A 23,013-nucleotide genomic window follows, 5' to 3' on the forward strand; every position below is an offset into this window, starting at 1 on the left:
TGACTGGGATCCCCTCCCCCTTCCCAAGAGGACCAGGGACCTGACAGGATGCACACCATCTACTGTACATAAGTACCTACAAGTCCGTGAAGCCAACCAGCTGGCCAGTGAGCGCCCTGTGATGGGAAGGTTTTCGCTAGGAGTAGTCCACACACACACACACACACACGCACACACGCCAAATCAGTTACTATATTGTACTTATAATAGGGAACTGAACCCCTGAACGGCAAGGCCAGTTGCTGCATGGCCAGCAAAGCTTGTAGGAAGGCTCGGAATGTAACTGCAGCGCTCCGGCCGACCATCCTTCGGCGCGCACGCACACACACACACACACACACACCTCTCCCTCGACCGCATCTGCTGCCCTCCAGCAGCTTTTTTGCTACATACAATGCTACATACAATGCTACATACAATGCTACATACGTAGTACTACAACCCTCACCGCCGGAAGAATTCCATTGTGTTGGAGGTATGTGGGATGAAAGAGGAGGCTTTACGGGATATCTGGTGGGCCCGGTTGTTTTGCCTTCTTTTGACATGACTCCGGGCAATGAATTCATTCTTGTGTCGTCAGGCATCATATGCCAATTAACCATCCAAAATTGATCGAATCATGAGATTTCACGTACTTTGGAGAAAAGCGATGTATGTGGCGGTCCTTGCAGCCAACTCTCTCTTCTCCGATTCACACATAAATTTGTCCAATCAACACCATTCACGACAGCCGAGGTTCCGAGTGGATGAAAACGAAAATTCTGCTGCACCAGATAGGGCGTGGGACGCCACTTAAACCCCGAGATTTTTTTTTTCTTCTTCCTTTTCTCGACCTAGCCATTTCTAGCTGAGTTCTCGATCGCGGTATGCCTCGTGTCTATCCCGCGAGCATGTGGCCCCCAAGGCCTAGAACGTTCGTTGCTCTCCTGCATAATCCTGACGCCAGTGATATCGCAGTTACAACGCGTGGGCCCAAATGATGAAGGGTGTCTGTCCATGCAGGTGCCGCCACTCCGCAGATCAAAGCTAACAAAGCCCACAGGAGATCAACTGTGACCGCATGTACAGATGTATCGCACCATGATGACGATCTCCTTTTCTTGTGCTAGCAATCGGGAGGTTTCCCCGGGCTCGCTTCAGTGTTAAAGAAAAAAGTGTCCTTCACAATACGGCTATGTCGTCATCTTGTGTCTGTTCATCACCCCCAAACTCCTGGTAGACCTCCTGCATCTCCTCCTCAGTCGCCTCCAAGCCCGAGCTGCTCATCAGCTTGGCGCCCTTCTCCTCGCTCTTGGGCTCTACCAGGAGGTTCTCCTGTACTTCGCAGTCCGTCAGTGTGCAATTGTCCCCAATCTCGCTCCTCTTGCCAAGGATGCAACGCGTCAGCTTGCAGTTCTTGCCCACCACTACACCATCCATGAGTAGGCATTGTGAGAGTTTGGCACCCTCCTTGATCTGACAGTTGGCGCCGACCACGGTCTCCTTGATTGCAACCTTCTCGTCGACAGTGACGTTCTCTCCCACTAGGCTATCCTGGCGTGTAATGGTTGTGCGGCCCTTGACGCCCTCTGGGTACATGACCTTGCGGGGATGGGCAAAAGGCGAGTCGCCAGCCTCTTCAGCGGAGGGCAGCTTGGCGAGCTGCAGCGAGGTGGCAAGGAGCAGCTGCGCTGTATCGACCCTGCGGATGAGCGGAGCCTCAGGCATGGACGGGTGGGCGTAGGCGAAGATCGGTGGCACGTTGTTGGAGGTCGAGACAGGCCGCTCCAAGGTTGCAGGTGCGTTTGCTACACCACCCCGGGACTCATCTGGGTCCGGGGTCATATCAGATGATGACATGCTGTCGTCGTGCCCAAGATTCGTCTCGTCCTTTTTGACAGATTCGGGGGTGAACATGGTGTCAAATCCTAGCTTTTGGGCGAGGCCTGTCTGCCAGCCAGCCTTAGCCCACCAGCCTACCACGTCTTCGCCGATGCTGTCCAGTCGCTCGTTCTCCTGCACAAAGTCCATGACCCAGCGCGGGAAGATGTAGATGTGCGCGTCTCGATGAGTCATGCGCATTTGTATGCGAGGATGTGATCGTAGGAGCCCGTGTCGCAGGGGAAAACCCTTCTTCTCGTCCATCAGGTCATTCAAGGAATCAGTGGGCATGGAATAGACCAGGCTTGAGATGTGTGGGGTTAGCGATTCTTTGGCAGAGGCAGACGAGGTGGGCAGGGGCGTCGTGGCGATGAAATCGGTCTCAAGGCCTTTGATGGGTGTGTCCGTCTTTGTCTGATACCAAACGCCCAGGCCACCACTATGCACGCCTTGGCTGTTCTTGATCAGCCCGTAGTGGTTGCCGACCAGGTCTCTCAGAGTCTGCGAGTGCACCATCCAGGCCTGGAGGAGCTGGTCTCCGCCGAGCTCACACACCAAGTCGCATGGAAGAATCAGAAAATCACCCTTGACCGTATCTCTGACCTCGCGCAGTCGAAGAATATTGGCCGTGCCCGTGTTGTGATCCAGTCCCTCGGGAGCCAACAGCCCAGGCCGTGGCAGGGGGAGACTTGTGAGCGCCGGGTGCAGGCTGAGAGCCGATGCTATCGCCTTCTCGGCCGACGGCGGGCATATGAGTGTTATGTCTTGATGGGGCTGGAATCAGCCCTGTACGCTTGCTTCTTATACTTCGTGCTGCCCCGCCTTGCAGTTTACTCACCAGAGATACCAGCCCGATAGCAAAATTCGAGAGGATACCAGACCATAGGCCTGTTTGCGATGGGCAGCAGAGCTTTTGGGTTCTCATCTGGATTCGCCGTGAAGGTGGGGAAGGATGACCCTGGACCGCAGAGGATCAACGCCTGCAGTCCAGGCGAGGCTGAAGATACCGCGTGTGGCATCGTGGGATTGTTTTCTTTTTATTTTGATGAAAGTGGACCGGGTCTCGAAGGTCGTACTCCAATTGTTGAGAAGTCGCAGCAAATTGATAAGGACTGAAAGTCACAATTCTATCGTTGCCTGTCTCACGATGGTGATGGAAATTGTTGCTGGTCTTTTAGAAGAAAAGAAGGTGCCCGTCAGTTCTTGACGTGTGAGGTTGACTCACATGAAAGTTCACAATGGACTTTGAAAATCTTATATAAGCAGGTGAGGGTTCAGCTGCTGCAGTGGGGGTCAACCCTGAGGGCTGGGGGGACCCTGGCTCCAATGGCAGGTATGCTGTTGTACTATGTACAGTACTATGTATGGTAGTCGCGGTACCGGTAACCTGGGCAGCACTTGCAGCAACGAGGCAAGGCTCCCAATAACATACCCAGCCACCCAGATGCGCCAATCTCCCCCGCGGACTGCGCTCTGAAGACTCCATGCCAGCCACACGTCCTGTACATTCGTACATACTCGATGCAGCAATCTCCTCGATCGTGAGACAAGTAAAATTCTCCTCCCTCTCTGTACAGCCTCGCCGTTCGCTCAAGTAAACAAGCGTCCCTGGTTCTTGATCGCGTCCTGCTGCGCCCCTCCCCGCAATTCCTACCACAATTGCGATGATCAGCCCGCCGTAATGTCATCGCCTTATGATAATCGAGGCTCATCGCGGCGCCGACATGGCGTCTGGAGCCATTGGGTACCTCTAGCGGTGACAGTGACTGTCGCGACAGTCGGTGTCGCCGCCTGGATCTGGAGCCAGCGCAGTGGCAGCGAGGAAGAGGAGGACGAAGACGAGGCCATTACCCAACATCTCGACTACGAGAATGCCGACTACGGCGACAACCCTGCCTACGGCATGACAGGCGACGGCGTCAGCTCTCGAGCACCTCCTTCTTTCCGAAGCGACTTGAGGCCTGACGAGGTTGGTTACGGGACTACCGAGGCTGTCGACACGACAGGTGGGTCGACGAGCTGGGGGGCGCGCATGTCAGGCGCCCTGCGTCGCACGCCGAGCCCACAGCATATACTGGACCGCGCAGGCAAGACGGTTGTCGCGGGTGTGGCTGCGGCCGGGACAGCAGTGGGGAGCGCGCTGGCTGCCATTCGGGAGGAGGATAAGGCTGCCTTTGCGGACCACGAGACGTGGTCTGAGGAGGCGGATGCGAAAAAGGAGAAGCCCTCCGCGTCGCAGACACGCGACCATGCCAACAAGAGGAGGAAGACAGTCGCCATTGTGGTCTCGGCTGACGCACAGCTTGATGACATGGATGAGGACGGATACCATGAACATGCGGTATGGTCACGCCACCCCGAGAAGGCCTTCCTTCGCCTCTCTGCTGTTTGGTACCTCGGGAGAGAAAGCTAACCTGATGCGAAATGCAGTCTATCCTGTCACATATTCCAAAACAGAATGATCACTCCAAGATCAAGCTGTTCATCCTCATCTATGCGCCGAATCTGAAGGACACATCGACGGACACGCCCGCCAGCCGGCCCCCGCCCTCACTGAGCTCGTCCTTCTCTATGGTCGGACAGGAGCAGGCTGTGACTCCTGGCGAGGAGACCAGGAGCCCCCAGTAAGTGTTCTCTCCTCCTCCTCTCCTTTCATATCTATGGCTTCGTGACTAACTCGTCAACCAGGCTGACGGCACTGGGCAACTCGGCCTTCAACAAGACATACGCACAGGCTGTCGATCTCGTCGAGAAGGAGGTCAACGTCCTTCCCTTCACCACCTTGGCCGGCTATGTCCACATACTGCACCACCTCAAACCAGAAGTTGTCTATCTGCAGGAGTCACTAGCTGGCGACAATGGCAGCAACGTACAGAAGCTTCAGACGTGGCTCAGACACGACGTGATCCTCGTGGTTGGCGCTGACAATGGCCACGGTGGCTTGGCAGACAGCGAGTCGGAAGCGGAGAAGGCCCACGTTGAGCAAAAATGGTGGCAGCGAGAAGATAGGGTCGGGCGCGGCCGGGGAGTCGTTGTTGTGGATGGAATGAGAGTAAGTGACGACTGGTCTAAGCGGGTTCAAGGAAACGAGTGATGATTTACTTCCAATGTGTCGACGTGGTTGTCTGGGAAATGAGATATGATATACAAACTGAACTTCTTTCTTCAATGCAATTGATTCCATTGAGCAAGAAAGGGGTTTGTTGAGGCTGGCTAAGTATCCAAGGAGGATATATAGTGTAGGCAGTCTGGTACGGAGACAACGACCATTTTATCCGTTCGATTGATCACAAGCTTATTACTGTGGGGGGCGGGGGGGACTTCAATTCTTATGGCCGTCTAATAACCATATACGTCCAATGTACGAAGTTTGCACTTGCAGAGACAATTGAAGTTGGAGTGCCAAAAGGTTGTGTCATCTATTTGCAAGAGATGCTATGTACTATCATGGGGACTAGGTATCGTCCCTCAGTGGACAAGCAAGCTGATAAGATACTAAATGGCGCGGTTCATGTGCTGACATAAGATGGGGAGCCGGGGACGAGATGGGCTGAACTGGGCCAGCCTCATGGTTGGTCCGTGCGGGGGGGGGGGGGGGTACGCGAGCAAGTAGGCAAGGGGCAACTGGGTCTGGTGGACTTTGGGGTTGAGCCTCATCGACGACACTGAGCCCCACAGTAAACCACGCGCGCAACCATCACCACCTCGAACCCCCGCGTCCTTGCCATTACCCCGTCATCCGATCGTTTCAGCATCGATTGAATCTTCATCGTTTGTGAATCTGGCGCATTCGACACTGCTTGAAGAATTTGATCTCTCGTTCCCTTTTTTCTCTCTCCCCGATGGCTGCGCAGAACAAAGGCAACCGCCTGTTTCTCTGAGCGCGCAACGATACGACCGCCCGAACCTCACCGCGCGATCCTTCCGATTCAATCGCGACTCACACACCCACACCACCACTTTCTACTGTGGTCTTTGTCCTTGCATCACGATCTCTGTTCTCGGCGCACCTCGCTGCCAGACCACCGGGACCAATGCGATCGGATCGCGACCGTCGCATCGTGCCCGAGTAAGCTGGGGGTTTCCGTCCCAATATTTGCACACTCCGCCGTGGAGCCTGACAGGCGAGACGCGCGCCGTGGTGCTCGGCCTACACAGTCGAGATGGCGCCCAGCACCACTCCGATTCCGCCCCCCATCATCCCCCCACACCCAAAGACGAAGCGGCCTGTCCCGCCTGGTATACAGACAAATGGTCTCGCCCCGTCTTCCTCTCCTTCCCCGTCCATGTCCGCCAAGAAGCCGCCCAACAGCGCCAAACAATCCACAAAAGCTGCTGTCGCCAATGGAGGGACTGTCACTGTGGCTCGGCCTCCCACCCAGATCCGTCCAGAGATCACTGCGGCGGCTGCCAATGGGACTGTTCGTCCTCCCACCACCAATGGCGCCCTGCAGCCAGTCCCAAGCAGTGCGATTGAACCGCCTGCAGTGCCGGTAGTCGTCGAGCAGCGTAAGTGTCTTTCCTCCCTCCAAGACGAGACTGGAGCGGCCGATGGCTGACAAACCTCTTGCAGCCCCATCGCGTAGGTACATATTGAACAAATATGTCGGCAACCCACCCTCGCTCGTCATCCACCTGTACCCGAACCATTTCAAATTCGATGCCCAAGACGACTACTTCCTATACACATCCCCGATGAAGACCGTCCTTGACCACATCAAGAGCCGGACAATACCGCATGATTTGATGGCCGACTTTACGAATGACGGAGTTCCTTTCTATGAAGGCTGCTTGATTGTGGAAGTCCATGATCACAAGGTTGCCGTCGCGGACAAGGATGACACCTCCCGGCCCTCATCCCGCTCCAAGCAGGACGCAACCAATTCGATACATCGGCAAAGTCTATTCGTCACCCCTTCGACAAATCGCCCGTTTCCCCTCGATGCGGCTGCTGGTGACGCCCATGTAAAGAAGGAACCCGACAGCAAGGACAAATCTGCGAGCTCAGCAGAGCAGGGGGGCTCGTCGGCTTCCAGCTCGCCTCAGGTCCAGAAGAGCAAGGGCCCTGTCAAGCCAAAAGTCGCCACACTCGTTCTCTTTCCAACGCAACAGAGCCGACAGGCGGATCTAGCCATCAAGGCATGTAATCCGCGGGCCTCTGTCGACAGCCGTCTGGAAGCAGCTGCCAACGGCGTTCCCCCCACGCCTTCGGCCGCCGTTCCTCCCACTCCAACGGGCTCGAGTCTGCCTCCACCTAATAAGAAAGTGAAGCGCGAGCGCATGGAACTCGACAGGAGTAATATTCACTCCGCTGAAGGCGCCTTCCTAATGGCCACCCTACCGCCATTGGACCTGGAGCCTACGAAGGATGCTTTGGGTACTATCGTCAAGATGCAACAACAGGCGGCAGCATACGAGGACCGGTTCCACCCACCGCCCCAGTCCAAGACGCGCAAGAGAACCGTGGCGGAAATGGCCGCAGATGAGGCACAGGCTGCCGAGAACGAGAGATACCTCCTTGCGCTGGATGAACGCAGCGGACAAGGGGTCAGCTCAGTGTCGGGTGGCGATGGCCAGCAGCAAGTGCAAGCGTTTGATCCCACCTTTGAACGTTTCAAGAAGATAGAGGAGATTAAGAGAGAGCATGCGGAGAGGGCAAGACAGGAGAAGCTCAAACAGGCCGAGAATGAGAAGAGGCTCCAGGAGCAGAAGCTGCAGGCACAGGCGCAGCAGCAGCAGCAGGCGGCAGCAGAGGAACGGACCCGCCGAGAGCAAGCAGCAGCACAGCAGGCGCAACAGGCGCAACAGCAACAGCAGCAGCAGCAGCAGCAGGAGGAGCTCCGGCGTAAGATGCAACTCGCTCAGGCGCGCCAGCAGGCGCAACAAGCGCAGGCGCAAGCGCAGGCACAGGCACAAGCACAAGCACAGGCTCAGGCACAGGCACAAGCACAGGCTCAGGCACAGGCTCAGGCTCAAGCTCAGGCACAGGCACAGGCACAGGCGCAGGCGCAGGCACAGCAGCAGCAACAGCAGCAGCAGCAGCAGCAGCAAAGCCAGGCACTCGCCAACATGAACCAGAGTGCACACGGTCATCCTGCGCAAAATGGCCAGGCCAACGGAGTCCCTGTGTCTCTGCCCGTGTCAGCGCCAAATGGTATGCCGATGGCACAGGCGCGACTTCAAGGAGGAGGCGCCGCAGCCTCGCACCCACCAGCATCCTCACCAATGGTCCAACACAGCACACCTCAGCACATGTCATCACCCATGGTTGGCGGTGTGACCATGCAGCCATCGGGTTCAGGCATGGGTGCAGGAAGTCCGGCCAGGCCATCGTCAGTGGTTAACCAACCTTCCATGTCAGCACCTATGGCTGTCAGCATGTCTGCACGCGGCAGCCAGCAGAGCCATGCCTCTGGAACGCCGCGCATGCCACATGCCACACCGAATATGGCCCAAGCAACGCCAATCAGCCGAGCACAACAGCTCGCGAATACTCCTCGCATGTCGCAGGCAAGCCCGCCCCCTAACATGATGGCGCCGCAGATGCAACAAATGATAATGAACAACCCGGCCATGGCGCACCTGGCGCAAAACCCCGCCCTGCTGCAACAGCAGGTTCATGCCATGCAGCAACAACAACGCCAAATGCAGCAACACGCGCAGATGATGCAGAACGGTATGCTGAACGGAGCCACTCAACAGCAGCAGACCCTCATGCACCAGAGGTTTATTGCTCAGCAGCAGCAAAAGATGCGTCAGACGATGGCGCAGAACCCCAACATGGCTCAGAATCCACAGATGCTACAGCAATTGCAGCAACTGAGGGCCATGCAACAGGCGGGCACCAACCAAATGCGCCTCGCTCAGGGTGGCGGTCAAAACATGGTTGGAATGGGCACATTTCCAAACCAACAGATGGCTCTGATGCAGCAGATGCAGCAGCAGCAGCAGCAGATGCAGCAACTCCAGCAGCAACAGCAGCAGCAGCAACATCAACAACAACAGCAGCAGCAACAGCAGCAACAGCAGCAGCAAGGTCACCCCCAGCAGATGCAGCCTCAGCAAGTGATGGGCCAAGCCGCCCAGCAAATGTCACAGCAGGACATTTTGACGATGCAGCAAGAAGTGGGCGCGATCGCCCAGAGGTTGTATGTGCAAAATATCGGCACTCTCCTGCAATCGCGCGGTTGGACCATGGAGAACGCACCCCCAGCGCAAATCGAACAATTCAAGAAGCAGTGTAGATCCAATGCTCAGAGTAGATGGGTGCAGGAAAAGCAGCGAAGCGCGGGGCAGGCATCGTTAACGCCGCAGCAGCAGCAGATGCTCCTGCAGAGGCAACGGCAAGCTGTAGCGATGCAGCAACAGCAACAGCAGCTTATGCAGCAGCAGGCTATGCAGCAGCAGCAACAACAACAACAAGCTATGCAGGGCATGATGCCGCAGGGCATGTAGTGCTACACTTGCGCCATCGTGGAAGGGGTTTCGGGAGGGGGGTTTTAAAAGCAGGAGACAACTAACAACAGTTGGCAGCTGGATATTCGTGGCTTGTGCTATATATTTCTATTGGCATAGACGAAGGTACAAGAGACTATGTGACACACTGCGTCTGGCTAGCTGCAACAAGATGTCAGGCTCATTGAAGGCATGCGCGTCTCGAGTTGATTTTGACCGTTGCGGATTCGATCTCATTGAACGAGCTGCCGAAGCTCGACGAGCGCCAGAAAGTCCTGCACCAGCCACGAGCGCGATATACGACATTCTTCACTTTACCATTGCAAATATTAATGCTTTGGAGCCTGGGACACGTGACAGAACGGGGCACAGGTCGGCGTTCCGAAGGAAAGGGGTGTGAGAGAGGCTTCTCAGTCAAGCATCGATTGGCAAAAAAAAAAACAAAAAAAAAACCCTTGCATCGAGTCTTGAGTTTACACTGTATTGCGGTTTTCATTCTACAAGGTCTTTATACCCCCAGAGTCTTTGCGCGGTCCGAAGTTTCTATCTTGATCGTTTGCGGATACAGCGTTACTACAACCAAAACTTGGTCACGGAGGCGCCTCTTGTGCGCAGAAATGTGAAGGTTCTTGCCTTTTGAGAGACTCGTTGCTAGGAGGCAGTAGCGATGGCGGGAAACGGTGGTTTGGGATGGATTCTGCTTGGATCCTTTGTGTGCTTTTGCAGCGTCTGTTATTGGGATCTTTTAGCATCAGGGGGTGGCTCTGCGCGCAACTTTTTGCTCCTCATGATACTGTGCGTTCCGTCGAGATTTTCCCCTAGGAAATTGAATCAACGAATGTATTGAAAGACTGACTCGTGTGCTTCTTATGACAAAGTGGGGAAAAGAAGGGTTGGTCGGGGGCGTGAAGAAGCGCAAGAAAGGGGTCTATGAGACAACATGTCGATGGGGTTACTCGGCCGCCTCTCTTGGTAATCCACTGCAGGTAGTTTTGCCCGGTGAGTGGACGCGGCGCGCACCGCAGGTCTTCTTCACACCGTCGATTAATGTTTCTTTTTCCACACGTTAAGTCTGCTAGCGTTCTGAAAACTACCTTTGCATAGTTTGGTTGAGAAAATCAAGTCGAGAAAATATAAAAATAAAGAATCTACACACTACTTATTGACCTCCTCTCCAGTTCTGGCCAGGGTCGTGGCACGTCAATCAACATCAGACACACGAATATAAAATACGATATTCAACATGGAGGAGCCGAGGGAGGCTGATACTGCAAACGACATCATTACTCGAGCACTCGAGTGTATGACCTTTCAAGGCCAGTCTGCTAAGGCCCAAGTCAACCAAGGTGAGAAAAGCACAGTTTCTCACCACCTGCAAGATCAAGAGAGAGAGAGAGAAAGAAGTTAACACTTGCAAAGCAGAACAAGACCAAGGAATCACAAGAGTCATCTCGACAGACTTATCAAGGGAGGCAAGCAGATTATCATCATCATCATCATCATCACTACTCGCCACCCGATCGTTTCCCCAGTTCGTCAACCTGCCCTACGAGATCCGGGCAGCAATCTGGGAACAATGCATCCCGCGCCGTATCATAGAACCCTGGCACGACCTGGGCCCAGGAGACAATCCATTCCCTCGCGGCTACCCGGTCATCGCGCAGGTGTGTCGCGAGGCTCACGAGGTGGTGAGTCTCCACGGCGCCTGGATCGGCGCCACTCGCTTTGACCGGCGCAAATGGTACCTCGACAGATCGTGGCGGCAGAGGTCGCCGGTGTGGCACAACAAGAAGACGGACCTGGTGCGTCTGGGCATGTGCATTACCTTTGGCCTCCTTGACTTTGACCACGACGACAGCCGGTCTTCTCTTTTCTCTGCTTCCTCTTCTTCTTTTGGGGCCGGTGGTGGGAACGAGATCATCGCCATGGCACGGGCGGATCCAGATGTGCCTCTCCTCGTCTCGGCCAACATCATCTCCAACCTCACACGCACGCGCGTGGTGTCTCCTCGTGGGCAGCGAGAACGGCCAATCGCAAGGCTCATCTATGAGGACTTTCTCAGGCGGAGGGAGCACGTCTTTATCGAGGTGGGCAGCTTTACGGTGACGGATCGTGACGCTGTCTCTCTGGACCGCCTGATGCGCTCGGGCATGTTTGGCCTCGAGCTCCAGTCGCAGCAGCAGGGAGGACGTGCGGTAGCGGTATCTTGTCAACAGCCTGCAGGGACGCAGCAGTACACAGAGAACGACGACGACGACCACCACCACCACCACCACCACCACCACCACCACCAATGTAGGCCTGCAAAAATTACGACTACTCCTCGCCCTCCTCGCCCTCAGCCCTCGCGCTACTACGAGGCTGAACCTGCGATCGTCGACATCAAGGACACAACGACCCTCTTTAGATACGCTCGAGCTGCCGTCCCAGACCAGGACTCCCTGGCGCGTCTCAGGGACATGGACGAGCGGTTCGGCAGCGGGCAGCTGGACGGCGAGGCCGCCTTTGACGCGTGCTGGCGGGTCCTGAGGAGTGTGCCCTGCGGCGGTGTCGCCTCTACAATCACGTCCCCGGTCGACTTCCTCATGGTGCTTGTGGATGTCTTGTGCAACGCGGCTGGGCACGAGGTGGACTGGGAGGAGGACTGCCCTGTGCTGGACGAGGAGGGTCGGCTGAACGAGGAGCATGATCTGGTTCGGCTGATGGGGCTGTCGCTGCCCAGGTTCACCCCGGTGGTCTCGTTTGAGGTGGATCAGCGGTGCTTTGGTTAACTGATTGGTATATGAACTCGAAGAAAGGCGCGTTTGGGGAATTTTCGGGGGGGAGTCGTGCCATACTGAAGATGCAGAGGAGCACACAAGGAAAATGTGAGACATACTCGGAATTTGATCAGGCCTTAATTGTGTTCTCTCCGCCTCGATGAAATCTCAGAACATCCAGCTAGGGGAGCATCTGCGTGGCACCTGGAGCGCACTGCCCACAAAGTACGCTTCTTTGCCATCTCCTTCTACTCTCTCCAGGACTTCTTCGCTTCGGGATATATCAAACTCGAATAAATGAACTCCCCGATGATGTAGTGCTGTTGCACAAGGTTCTGAGACCGTATCCGACTTGTTTCTGACAAGACAAGGCCGCTTACGAGAACTTATAGGCCTCGGTCTCGGCGATCTGTGCCACCACACATTATCCTACCGCCCCCTCATGCAACCCTATACTGACCCGATACCCTATTGGAACGCAATGCCCCAGAGCCTGCCTGAAAGAGTAACATGTCTCGAAGAAGGGCGAAACATGAGCAGAGTTATGCATATTAGCGCTGAGTGGCTCCTGTAACATTTCGGTATTTCCATTTATTCTTCTCACCCCATCAGCCTCTTTTCCCCTCTGTCTCACAACAACAACAATATTTAAAGACCTATCAAGGGAGAGGCTCTCAGCGGTCGAGGCCACCATGTCGACCATCACCCATCTGAACCTTTTTTTTTTTTTTTTATTATCTTGCAAGACATCAGTTCTCTTGGCCCGGGCCATTTTGCGATGCCACCTGCAGAGTATCCGAGGGTAAGCACTTTGGGGGCCAGGACGAGGTCGAAGTATAAGTATCGCATCAGTATCAGGACTGGAAAGGCATTTGTGTTTCGACAGACAAAGAGAAGAACAAGACAAGAATCACAGTAAAAGAAACACTCAGAGAATAACTACAAGGCCCAAACCAAACCACTGCAGATCATCATCCAAAATTACCCAAAACCGACTATACATCATCAAGATGTCGTTCTCCAAGACGCTCCTCGTTTCCCTCCTGCTCGCCGCGTCCAGCACCGTCCTGGCGAGCCCCGCCATGCTGGAATCTCGTGGCATCCAGGTTGGCTACGGCCAGCAGATCCAGACCTCGGACCAGGCGAACCACTGGGTCGTCTGGATCGAGGGCCAGTCGGCGTGCCCAGCGACGCAGACCCTCAGCGGGCTGAATACCAGTCCCTGCAACCAGGTCTTCACCCTCGCCGGCGGGACCTACCAACTCACCAACTGTAACGGGTACGTTTGAACTGATGTAATTTTTTGACTCCTTTTTTTTCTTCTCTTCCTTTTGTTGGTTGGAGCGGTTGGCTGACTTGAAGGGTTTCCCTTTCACCATCTGCAGAAACAATGAGCCCCAGGCGGTTGCGGATCAGGATGGGAATTATATTCATACCTGTACTCTTAACCATGACAAGATTAACTGCCACCATGGCGAGCATGATATTGTCAAGCATGGGAAATGCACTTGAGTAGCTCGGGACTGATGACGAGGGGTCAGGGGGATCAGGCATGTGGAGTATTTACATCTTGGTGAAGTTCAGAAATTGTCGAGGGTCGCGATAGGATACACGCAGGACGTGATATCATATTCAAGCTTATTTCTCATGTCTGATACCGAATGGAGACTTATACACAGATCCAAGTGTCACAGATGCCATGCTGATAATGAGGTTCCCATCGTGAAGAGCATAAGTACTGCCCTTGATCCCAGGTCGGTGTGACGTCTCTGGCAGCTAGGCCACGGAATGAGTGAATGAGTGGCCGTCAGTGCAAGCAGTACCCATATGGATCCATTGGAAGGGCCCGTCAGCAACTTGTGCTGCTAGGAGAACAACATTTATAAAAGAATGTCAAGTTTTGGTAGGTCTGTTGGTGGTTTTTTCTTTTCTTTTTTTTCTTCTTTCTTTTTTGGTGCCCAGCGTTTGGCAGGTTTAGTTGCCGAATATCTAGTGATGACACTGATGAGGAAGGTGCATCTATCTGCACTGCGCACTTGGGTACGTATAGTAGACACGAGGTCATTGCTGTCTAGGGTCATTACATAAGCAAGGCCTTGCCTAGGAATTCCGTCGACCGGGGCCGCCTGCAGTGGTCTGGTGACGCAGCCAAACTCCGAGAGGTCCTACTAACTGACTAAACTGTAACGCGAGCTCATCAGATTATCATTGCCTCGTGAACTTGTATGCTGACCCCATACAATCGACGACGTTAAGCTGGCTGACGACCTCTTGCTCCTCCATTGACGCCGAGCTCTCTCAACCTTCTGATTCTTTTTTTTTTTTTTGGCTCGAAGCTGCAAGAATCGACCTTCGTTCATTACACCCCACCTCGATCTTCTCTTCTGCTCTTCGTCCCGGCATATTCATCCGCGCCCATTCGAGCCCGTCGACTCTTCCGATCCGCCGCCCCGAAGGGCATTGCATCCCATCGCACTCGGATTCCATCACAATCTACTCACAACAACAGCGATGAAGCTATCACCAACCAAATCGTCGGCCGCCGAGCCCGCCGCCGTGCTACTCTCCCTCGCCCTCCTCCTTACACCATCCTCGGCCATGTTTTGGTGCAATCAAGTCCAGGTGGACGGTCAGAGATGGAACTTCGAAGCTCTGGCTGGGCCCCATTCGGTCGTCACCTGGCAGGAGCAACAGCCTTTCCAATTCGTCAACACCACATATACCTTGGATCTCTGCGCACCGCTGAAAAAAGAGGGACCGGCTGACGAGAGCTGTCCCAACGGTGCAAGAGGTTAGTTCTGCTTGTTCTCCCCCCCTTCCCACCACGCCTGGCATCTCAAAACCCTATCATCTACTCTTCTCTTGAAAAAGCTCCATAAACTGACTCATATCGGGAATCTTTTTTTTTGTTTTGCAGTATGCGGAATCAAACGCGGCAAGCGCACCGACGAGACAGAGTACAAGGTGATCGACGTCATGTCCATCGCCGGCGACCTGCAGAACCGCGGCGTGTCCAAGGGCCTCGATGTCACGGCCACACGGCTCAAGACGTCCGACTCGACCTCTGACTCCAAGAAGCAGGGCGTGCGCATCCGCATGCACGGCGGCCGGCACCCGCTGCAGTCGGGCGGCCGGGAGCAGCGGGCCATCGTGGAGATGCTGTGCGACCCAGACAAGACGGGCAAGGAGGGCGAGTGGGACACTGCCAAGGACGGATACGAGCAGGTGCCTGTCGCGACCGACCCGGAAAATGCTGCACGGCTGCGGCGGCGGGATGAGGGCGACGAGGGCGACAATGATGATGATGATGATGATGATGATGTGGGCGACGGGGTCGAAACGTCAGAACGTCAACTGCTGAAGCCGGATGCAGCCCTAATCTTTGACAGCTACGGCCCGCTGGCAGACGACGGAAATGTCGACGTGCTGCGGTTGACGTGGCATACCAAACTTGCGTGTGAGGACCACGAGGAGGAAGGAGGCTCGGGCAAGAGCGGGCACTGGGGCTTTTTCACCTGGCTGGTTATCCTGTACGTCTCTCTCTCTCTCTCTCTCTCTCTCTCTCTCTCTCTCTCTCTTCCACTCTCTGGCTTCCCCCCTCTCTCATCCCTAGTCTTGCACTTCTCGGATCAACCAGCCCTTGGTTCTAACTTTGGTGCACAGCGTATTCCTGGGAACGGCATCGTACCTAATCTTTGGCTCGTGGCTCAACTACAACCGCTACGGTGCTCGGGGCTGGGACTTGTTGCCACACGGCGACACTCTCCGAGATATCCCTTATCTGCTCAAAGACTGGACTAGAAGGGTTCTGAACACTGTACAAGGAACCGGCTCTAGGGGAGGCTACTCGGCTGTATGAAGGAGGTAGAGGAAATGGAGGGGGGGGGGGTGATGGAAGTGTCTGTCTGATAACTGATGGTCATGATGGAGGTATGGAGATAGAATATATCTCTTTGGTCTTTTCAGGATTTGAGCTGGGCTTATTGTTGGCATGATTGGGCGAAGGTTGTCTTGTCATTCTTTTCTTCTCCTTTCCATGAGGCGTTGAGAATTCTGCCGTCTGTGATGGCACGAAATGCATCCATTGCACCGTGTATTGCTGCTGTAGTCATGAGCTTCCCATTGTAATTGGCATCATTCTTTTTTCTCTGCCATGTAATCATACTGTGAGAGCGCCAGGAGCGCTGCTTGACTGATAAAAAGAAAAAGAAAAAAGGGCGACGACTGTAATGAAGCTCGTCCACACTCAAGTATTTATTCACAACTTGACTGGCTGATACCAGGAAGAAGGGCAAGTGCGAGAAAGATATACTATGGACTTACATGCGAATCCTCACTTATAAATTCAATGAATAAATGACGGACATTTATTTCCATAGTAAAAATAATTGAATTTCCAGGGCTGGTTGTTACACTTCTGTGGCTGTTTGGCTGTCTTTTTGCTCCTGACCGAGTAATCAACTAAATGCCGAGGTACGTCTGCACCGGAGTCACCGACCTAAGCAGCATCACCATCATCACCATCCTCAATGACCGACCTTTTGATTTCCTATCCAGCAACATCTCAACCTTTGAAAATCGAATTAATATAACAAAATAAAAGAGACTCATCTCTTCTCACAATTACTGTCTACTTTATTCCCCTCAAAAGCATATCCTCACTGCAATGGCAACACCACCCCAACCCCCCGGCGAGAAGACGACGCTCTTCACCGTGCCCGTCCCAGCATGTGACAGCCACCCAGGCGGCACCGTGACCGTCACCGAGCCTTTACCACAGCACTACCTCGTCACCATCACCTCACCCCCAGACAACCGTCTCACCACAGCCCTGTGCACCGCCCTCCTCCGCGCCCTCGACCTGGTCGAGCTGTCGGGCCTGCCGCCGGGCGTCGTGATCACGACTTCGGGCCTCCCCAAGTTCTACTCCAACGGCCTCGACCTCCCGCACGCCGTGGCGCACGGCGACGCCTACTGGACCGGCTCGCTGTGGAAGCTCTACCGCCGCCTCCTGACCTACCCCATGCCGACCGTCGCCTGGGTCGGCGGACACGCCTTTGCCGGCGGCCTCATGCTCGCCATGCACCACGACTACCGCGTCATGAACCCCAACCGCGGCTTCGCCTGCCTCAACGAGCTCGAGTTCGGCGCCCCGCTCAAGCCCGCCATGAGCGCCATCTTCCGCGTCAAGGTCCCCAGCCCCCACGTCTACCGCGAGATGGTCCTCGAGGCGAGGCGCTTCGGCGGCGCCGAGGCCGCGGCCAAGGGCATCGTGGATGTCGCCGGCGGGTGGGACGAGGTCGTCGCGCTGGTTAAAGACAGGGCGCTGACCACGAGGGGCAAGACCGGCGTGTACGGCCTGTTGAAGATGGAAATGTACCGCGAGTGTGTGGATCTGCTGGAGAATCATGGCCGGGAGGAGGCCAAGGATCGGGCTTGGGTTGCGGCTGAGGAGGCGAGGGTGAAGAAGGGAAAGGAGGAGGTGGAGGCGTGGGTGAGGGCGGCGGAGAAGGCGAAGCTGTAGGAGGGGTTGTTGTAGAGTATGAATGGTTCCATCTATAAGATGAAACTGAAGAAAGAGAGATAGAGGGATGCAAATCCATGTGGCAAGGAAGATTGGGACTAGATGAAGTATCAGAAGTCTTAATTGTTGCTACCTTGTACTCAATTCTTCGTCTACAAAATTACACACTGGTAGTCATCATCGCCCTTATACCCTTCCATCAGACAGACGTCACAGATAGCATTTCCTGGCGGTCTTTGTGGTTTGATGGAATTGCTGGTATCATTGGTATCAAATGTCGGTGGCTTTTCTTTTTTTGGGAGACCTTTTTGCCTGACCTGCTCATCAACTCCTGATTCCGTTGAGCTCTAGATAAACAAGAGCTGTACCGTCAAAAACCGTCCGTTCTGATGGAACGCCGCATGCGAGCACTGGAAAGGGAAAGAAAGAAAACATAAAAACAGCCCCTCCTGTGAAGAAGAGAATGACTCCCATGAGGTCCAAATCAATGCAAATCCGGCTCTGAACACCCCTTCCGGTTGTAATCCGACAAAACCATTCTCAATACGCCATTCTAGCTGTGACCAAGGCATAAAACTGACATAATAAAACAAAAAATGAAAAACTGATGGACCATGAGCGTCTTCTTGGTGCTTTGTCAGTCGCTGTTTTCACTCGCTCACCGACTCATCGTCCGACATGTCCATCTGTGCATCATAGACGAGGTTGCGCTGCGCAGCCGGCAGTCCCAGTTCAGCGCGAGTGTCCTGCTGGATCTTCAAGAAGTATCTACGCAGGCTGCGCAGGCCTTTCAAAAAACCTCGATCGGGCTCGTCAGGGTGCTGTGGTGGACAAGGCTTGTCGTGGGCCAGGTCCTGAGGCGTGAGACTGTTGGCGAAATCTGCAATCTTGAAGTCGATCTCGCCCTTGTTCTTCCGCTTGCGGACGTGATTCGCGTCCTCTGTATCCGTCGCAAAGTCCGTCGTCGAGTCCTCAATCGCAGTATCGTAATTATCTTGACCAGACTGGTCACCGTCATATGTGACAAGGAGACTGGCTGCGTAGAAACGGTAGCCGCGCAGTCTGCGCGCGATCACCTCCAGCTTGCTGAGCTTCTGAAGAATCGTGGGGATGTGCCGTAGGATGCTGGCACGGTCATTGCCGTCAAAGAGGAAGCGCGTAAGAGCCTCCTGGAACTCCTCACCGGCTTTCAGGCTGCGGCCGTAGTATTTGTCCCTGAAGACGTACTGTTCTGTCTTGGCATCCCAGACCTGCAGTCCGCAGACCCGCACGCCGAGCTCTCGAGACGTCGTCTGGGCACACTTGCGCTGCTGTGACTTCTGCTTCTTAAGGCTCGCCTCCACACCATACTGCCTCGTGCCCATCTTGAGATCCATGATGCAGGGCTTCTTCATGCCTGCAGTCAAGTCTTCTAGTAGTAGGAAGTAGGACACGCGCGAATCGCGCTGCGTCTGCGCCTCTTTCGGGTTGACCGGCCTGAGAATTCTCTTAAACTCACTTGTCGGGCTCGTTGCCAGTGATGGCGCAGTGGACGGGTACTTGGAGGGAGCTGCAGACAGCTCCACGTCCTTTGGCTCAGGGGCCCCATTGAAGCTCTGAGCGGGTGGGGCCTGGACTGTTGTCTCCTCCATTTGTGGCGCAGGCAGCTCGCTCACGTCCTCGTGGTCGCCCTTATAACCTGCTTCGTCGGGCTCCTCCCAGTAGCGCAGGTCACCCCGGGCGTCAGATACATCCTTAGGTCTCCTTCGCAGAGCGCTGCCCGAGTGTCGACGTTTCCTGCGCTGCGGCGTCATGACTTCGCTGAGAATGTCTGGCTCGGGAGCACTAGTACCCGTCACATCGTTCGGATCACCGCCACTAGTGTCACACGGCGCAGGTGACAGGCCCAGGTCGCTCTGGGTCTTCTGGTGGGCGCGCAGTTGCAGGGTGGGACTGACGCTTGGTTGAGACAGCTGACCTGGGCCGTGGTCTGCCCTGGACAGACTCGCGTCAGAGCTTGCGGGTCGCGCGAGCCGGTCGAGCGCCTTCCTTGGTAGAGTACGCTGGTACGCCCTCTTATGTCGCTGGACGTTGATGGGTTGCTTCAAAAAAGCATCACTGAACACCTCGTGGCGGAGCTTCTTGTTAACCACCGTCGTGCCCCAGCTATTAGCATGGCGATCTTCCAGGGTTGGTCGTGCGGGTACCTCGGACGAGTCTGACCCGTTGTTGGGCTGGTGTGAAGCCGGCAGGGACACTGATGAGCTGCGAACACGATCGAGATAGTACGCTGTCTTCACGGCCGGCTGCAGAAGACTTCGAGGTAAGATGTGTTGGTTGTCTAGGAATGTAACCGTAGGAACCGGCTCTGGAGCTGACTGCATGGACTGGCTGATCAGCCTTGGTTGCGCATTGGGCTGTGACAAAGTTTCGTTCTTGTCGGGCGTGGTCACATCCTGCGCTGGTGGGACATTTGTCTCTGTCGTTGGGCCTCCTTGTTCCGGCTGCTCCATCTTCTTGCGATCCGAGGGAGTATTTGTATCCTTCTTGACTGTGGACTTCCGGCGGGGCTGCTTGGAAAATGTGACGTTGAGAACACCAATGTATCTACGTGATAAAATCAGTATCATGCCGTCGTCCACTCAGGGTACCAATTTGTTCTCGTTCATTGCGGGCGATGAAAGAGAAAAGGGAGAGAAAGGGGAGAAAAAAAAAGGATAAAAAAGAAGGGAAGGGAGGAACTTCATACCTTGGTAAAAAGGGCAAAAGATCTCTATGATGCTTCTCAATCTGTTCATAGAACTCATTTTCCCGATTATTGAGCTGCTTGCATACAGCTCGTTTCGAGAATCTCCAGAGCGTCGTGTGGCCACCAACCTGATGTCGATAAGGAACAAGCTCTATGGCATCCAGTGGTTCATTCGTGCCCAGCTGATGGTCATGAACATGTCCTCCGTGACCCGGGGAGACTGTCTGTGAGAGCTGAGGTTGAGCTTCTCCTCGGGCAGTATCGTGTTCGATGGGAGCAGCAGGGGATGGTGCAGGTATCGGTTGGTGCTGTGACTCCACACTCATAAGGGGATGATGCCCGTGGGCCAGAGTCTGATCGTCGCCCTTGGTTGCTTGCTCTTCCCTCTGAGGCCCAGGAGGAGTCATCGGCCCATCAGCCTCGGGTTCATCAGCTTTGACGAGCCAAGACGACGGGTGATCACTCCTGGGCGGTTGTTTGGCAGGAGTATGAAAGTCTGCTTCCGACTCATCTGATTCCTCAGAGACGCCTTGCGGCCCTTTGTGGGGTACGAAGACGGCAGACGAGATCTTCTCCTCCCCTGACAATTCTCCATCTTCGACAGCCGCATCACTCATGCCCTCATGTCTACCCTCGTCCTGCTTGAGCCGGGTGGGGCTCTCGGTTCCTGGTGATCTTGGCGTCCGGGACTGCCTCTCGAAGGGAGCGGCAGCAGAAAGAAGAGGTGGAGGAGCAGGAGGAGGAGGAGAGGGAGGTGATTCATCACGTTTTCCATGTTCAACGCGTATTTGAAAGTAGTCCAGCGGTTCCTTACCCGCGTGTTGTTGTTGTTGCTGCTGCTGCTGCTGCTGCTGTTGTTGGGCCTCAATGGTTGCTGGAGAAAGTGGAAGAGTTCTCGTGCGCTTCAGACGTCCGGGGACCTCGCCCGCAGGGTGAGGCGAGGGCTGCAGGCTCTTGGTTTGATCATCACCGTGAGTAGGTTCATCATAAAAGACATCGCCTGTTGTCGAAAGCTTGTCTCTGGGTCCAAGCCGCGAATCTCTCCTCTTCAATTTCTCCTCTGGCAACCCTTCCTTGAAGAAACGTAGACTATGGCTTGCTTTACGACTGCGCGCGTTCGGCTCCACTCCTGCCAGGACCTCTGCAATCGCTTTCTCAACCTGGCCGTCCTGGGCATTGTTGAGATCCTCCGAACCAATAGACCACGCCTTCTCGGGTCCCATAGACAACCGGTGATCAGGCTTACGAGGCCGTGTCGGGGATCGTAAATCTGTCGCAGCAGCGGCGGCAACAGCAGTGCCTGGGTCGACTTTCCCATTGGTCTGGGTGACATCTCGTTCCAAAGCCATCGTCCCAACTGGAGGTTGTGCCGTCGACGGCGTATCAGAATATGTGCGATTGGCGAATGCGAGGGTCCTGAACTGCTGGACGTCCCTATCGATGCGTTCTAGAGAGACGCCCCGGTCGCCTGCAGCTGGTCGGAGACGTTGTTCCCTGTGGTTTCCAAGCCGTGGTGCGCCATCTCTGATATCTGATGTATCAATTGTACGAGACAATACAGTGTCGACGGTTCGGGAGGGGAGGGAGATGGTTGAGACGGCTGCGGTGGTAGCCATGGCGGTCGCTCGTGGAGAGGCTCTTGGTGTTAGAGAATCTCCATCTTCTTCGTCGTCTCCAAGTTGTTGGGCCGGGGGCTCGTCGGTGGTTTTCTGAGTCCTTGTTTCGCTGCTAGGGTCGGCCAAGTCTTGGTTCAAGCGGCTACCGGCCGAAGGGTCGGACGAGAGGTGTTGCTGTAGGCGATGGCTGGAATGAGGCAGATCGAGGGGCTGGCCAGTGACAGCAGCAGGAGGAGCAGGAGGAGGAGCGGGGATGCCACGAGCTTCTGCGAGTTGCTGGGTCAGCAGGGAGGGCCCATTGGGCCTTCTTGGAACGGCGGAGGCAGATGATGCAGAGGCAGAAGCAGTGATGGAAGCAGCAGGAGGAGAAGGTCCCCTGGGCCATTTATCATTGAGATCTGGTGTCACATAATTTTCGGTGCTAGGTACAGCAGGGGGGGTAGTAGTAACCAGGGTCGACTGTACTCCCGCCGCCCTGTCCTGCTGCTGTTCTCCAGACGCGGGCAGCTTCCCTCCGCCAGGGGCATCTTGAGGATCAGCCACGGGGACTGGTGCGCTGGCGGGCAGAGGCCCTTGTTCCTGACCAAGCACATGGTTATCCCCTTGCCCTGACACTGGAGCTGGTACCGGTGCAGGCTCCTCTGTGTTCTGAGGCGGGCTCACCGATACCGATAGTGCGGCATCTCCAAGCGTAGAGGGCGACATGTGGTGAACATTGGTTGCCGAGCGGGAGGAAGCTCGAGGTGGTGTGTGGGTGGGATGACTGGCATCCGCCGACGCGCCAGAGAGAGTCACTGCCCCAGTATGTTCTCGTCCTTGTCTTGTCCTGGCCTGAGCCGAGCCTTGGGGCTATTACGACGCCAGCCAAGGAGGATGGTTCGGAGGAGGGGGGGGGGGGGGGAGGAAGAGAAGGACGATACACGGCACCCAAAAACCTTTCGTGGTGTGTATTAGGTACGACACGACTAGCACTACGCTGGTGAGTAGATCATGTTCCTCAATCGCTCTTGTACCTTGTTCGACGATTGGAAGGGAAGACGGGGGGTGGGTGACAAAACGGAGAAGTTTGCG

General features: G+C 55.2%; 8 protein-coding genes across 8 annotated transcripts; 6 read left to right on the plus strand and 2 right to left on the minus strand.

Annotated features, from left to right (window-relative positions):
- Positions 1 to 1,161: 1,161 nt before the first annotated feature.
- On the minus strand, positions 1,162 to 2,879 carry M406DRAFT_258007 (uncharacterized protein; the record flags this gene model as incomplete). The annotated part of the gene is made up of 2 exons (XM_040917207.1): positions 1,162 to 2,624; positions 2,699 to 2,879. 2 exons carry the CDS (start codon positions 2,877 to 2,879, stop codon positions 1,162 to 1,164), a joined length of 1,644 nt encoding a protein of 547 aa, XP_040777006.1.
- A 662-nt stretch (positions 2,880 to 3,541) lies between these two features.
- M406DRAFT_329889 (uncharacterized protein) lies at positions 3,542 to 5,348 on the plus strand (the record flags this gene model as incomplete). Its single annotated transcript, XM_040920464.1, has 4 exons — positions 3,542 to 4,201; positions 4,318 to 4,484; positions 4,549 to 4,912; positions 5,319 to 5,348. The coding sequence occupies 4 exons, from the start codon at positions 3,542 to 3,544 to the stop codon at positions 5,346 to 5,348; spliced, it is 1,221 nt and encodes a 406-aa protein (XP_040777007.1).
- Positions 5,349 to 8,980: 3,632 nt separating this feature from the next.
- M406DRAFT_356179 (uncharacterized protein) lies at positions 8,981 to 10,472 on the plus strand. Its single transcript, XM_040923378.1, has 2 exons — positions 8,981 to 10,110; positions 10,194 to 10,472. Exons 1-2 carry the CDS (start codon positions 10,006 to 10,008, stop codon positions 10,383 to 10,385), a joined length of 297 nt encoding a protein of 98 aa, XP_040777008.1. The 5' UTR covers positions 8,981 to 10,005; the 3' UTR covers positions 10,386 to 10,472.
- An 86-nt stretch (positions 10,473 to 10,558) lies between these two features.
- On the plus strand, positions 10,559 to 12,086 carry M406DRAFT_68431 (uncharacterized protein; the record flags this gene model as incomplete). Its single annotated transcript, XM_040925168.1, has 2 exons — positions 10,559 to 10,661; positions 10,738 to 12,086. The coding sequence occupies 2 exons, from the start codon at positions 10,559 to 10,561 to the stop codon at positions 12,084 to 12,086; spliced, it is 1,452 nt and encodes a 483-aa protein (XP_040777009.1).
- A 998-nt stretch (positions 12,087 to 13,084) lies between these two features.
- On the plus strand, positions 13,085 to 13,749 carry M406DRAFT_351297 (uncharacterized protein; the record flags this gene model as incomplete). Its single annotated transcript, XM_040922616.1, has 2 exons — positions 13,085 to 13,353; positions 13,460 to 13,749. The coding sequence occupies 2 exons, from the start codon at positions 13,085 to 13,087 to the stop codon at positions 13,584 to 13,586; spliced, it is 396 nt and encodes a 131-aa protein (XP_040777010.1). The 3' UTR covers positions 13,587 to 13,749.
- A 914-nt stretch (positions 13,750 to 14,663) lies between these two features.
- Positions 14,664 to 15,933, plus strand: M406DRAFT_231604 (uncharacterized protein; the record flags this gene model as incomplete). The annotated part of the gene is made up of 3 exons (XM_040915879.1): positions 14,664 to 14,865; positions 14,992 to 15,604; positions 15,738 to 15,933. Coding segments are annotated over 3 exons (1,011 nt in total), but the record flags the coding sequence as incomplete, so codon positions are not given.
- An 807-nt stretch (positions 15,934 to 16,740) lies between these two features.
- Positions 16,741 to 17,598, plus strand: M406DRAFT_339348 (ClpP/crotonase; the record flags this gene model as incomplete). The annotated part of the gene is made up of 1 exon (XM_040921433.1): positions 16,741 to 17,598. One exon carries the CDS (start codon positions 16,741 to 16,743, stop codon positions 17,596 to 17,598), a length of 858 nt encoding a protein of 285 aa, XP_040777012.1.
- A 650-nt stretch (positions 17,599 to 18,248) lies between these two features.
- M406DRAFT_256820 (SAICAR synthase-like protein) lies at positions 18,249 to 21,675 on the minus strand (the record flags this gene model as incomplete). Its single annotated transcript, XM_040917128.1, has 3 exons — positions 18,249 to 20,012; positions 20,049 to 20,184; positions 20,327 to 21,675. 3 exons carry the CDS (start codon positions 21,673 to 21,675, stop codon positions 18,249 to 18,251), a joined length of 3,249 nt encoding a protein of 1,082 aa, XP_040777013.1.
- Positions 21,676 to 23,013: the final 1,338 nt, after the last annotated feature.

The sequence above is a fragment of the Cryphonectria parasitica genome, assembly GCF_011745365.1.
Source record: "Cryphonectria parasitica EP155 unplaced genomic scaffold M406scaffold_4, whole genome shotgun sequence".
In the NCBI taxonomy this organism is placed as follows: Eukaryota; Fungi; Ascomycota; class Sordariomycetes; order Diaporthales; family Cryphonectriaceae; genus Cryphonectria; species Cryphonectria parasitica.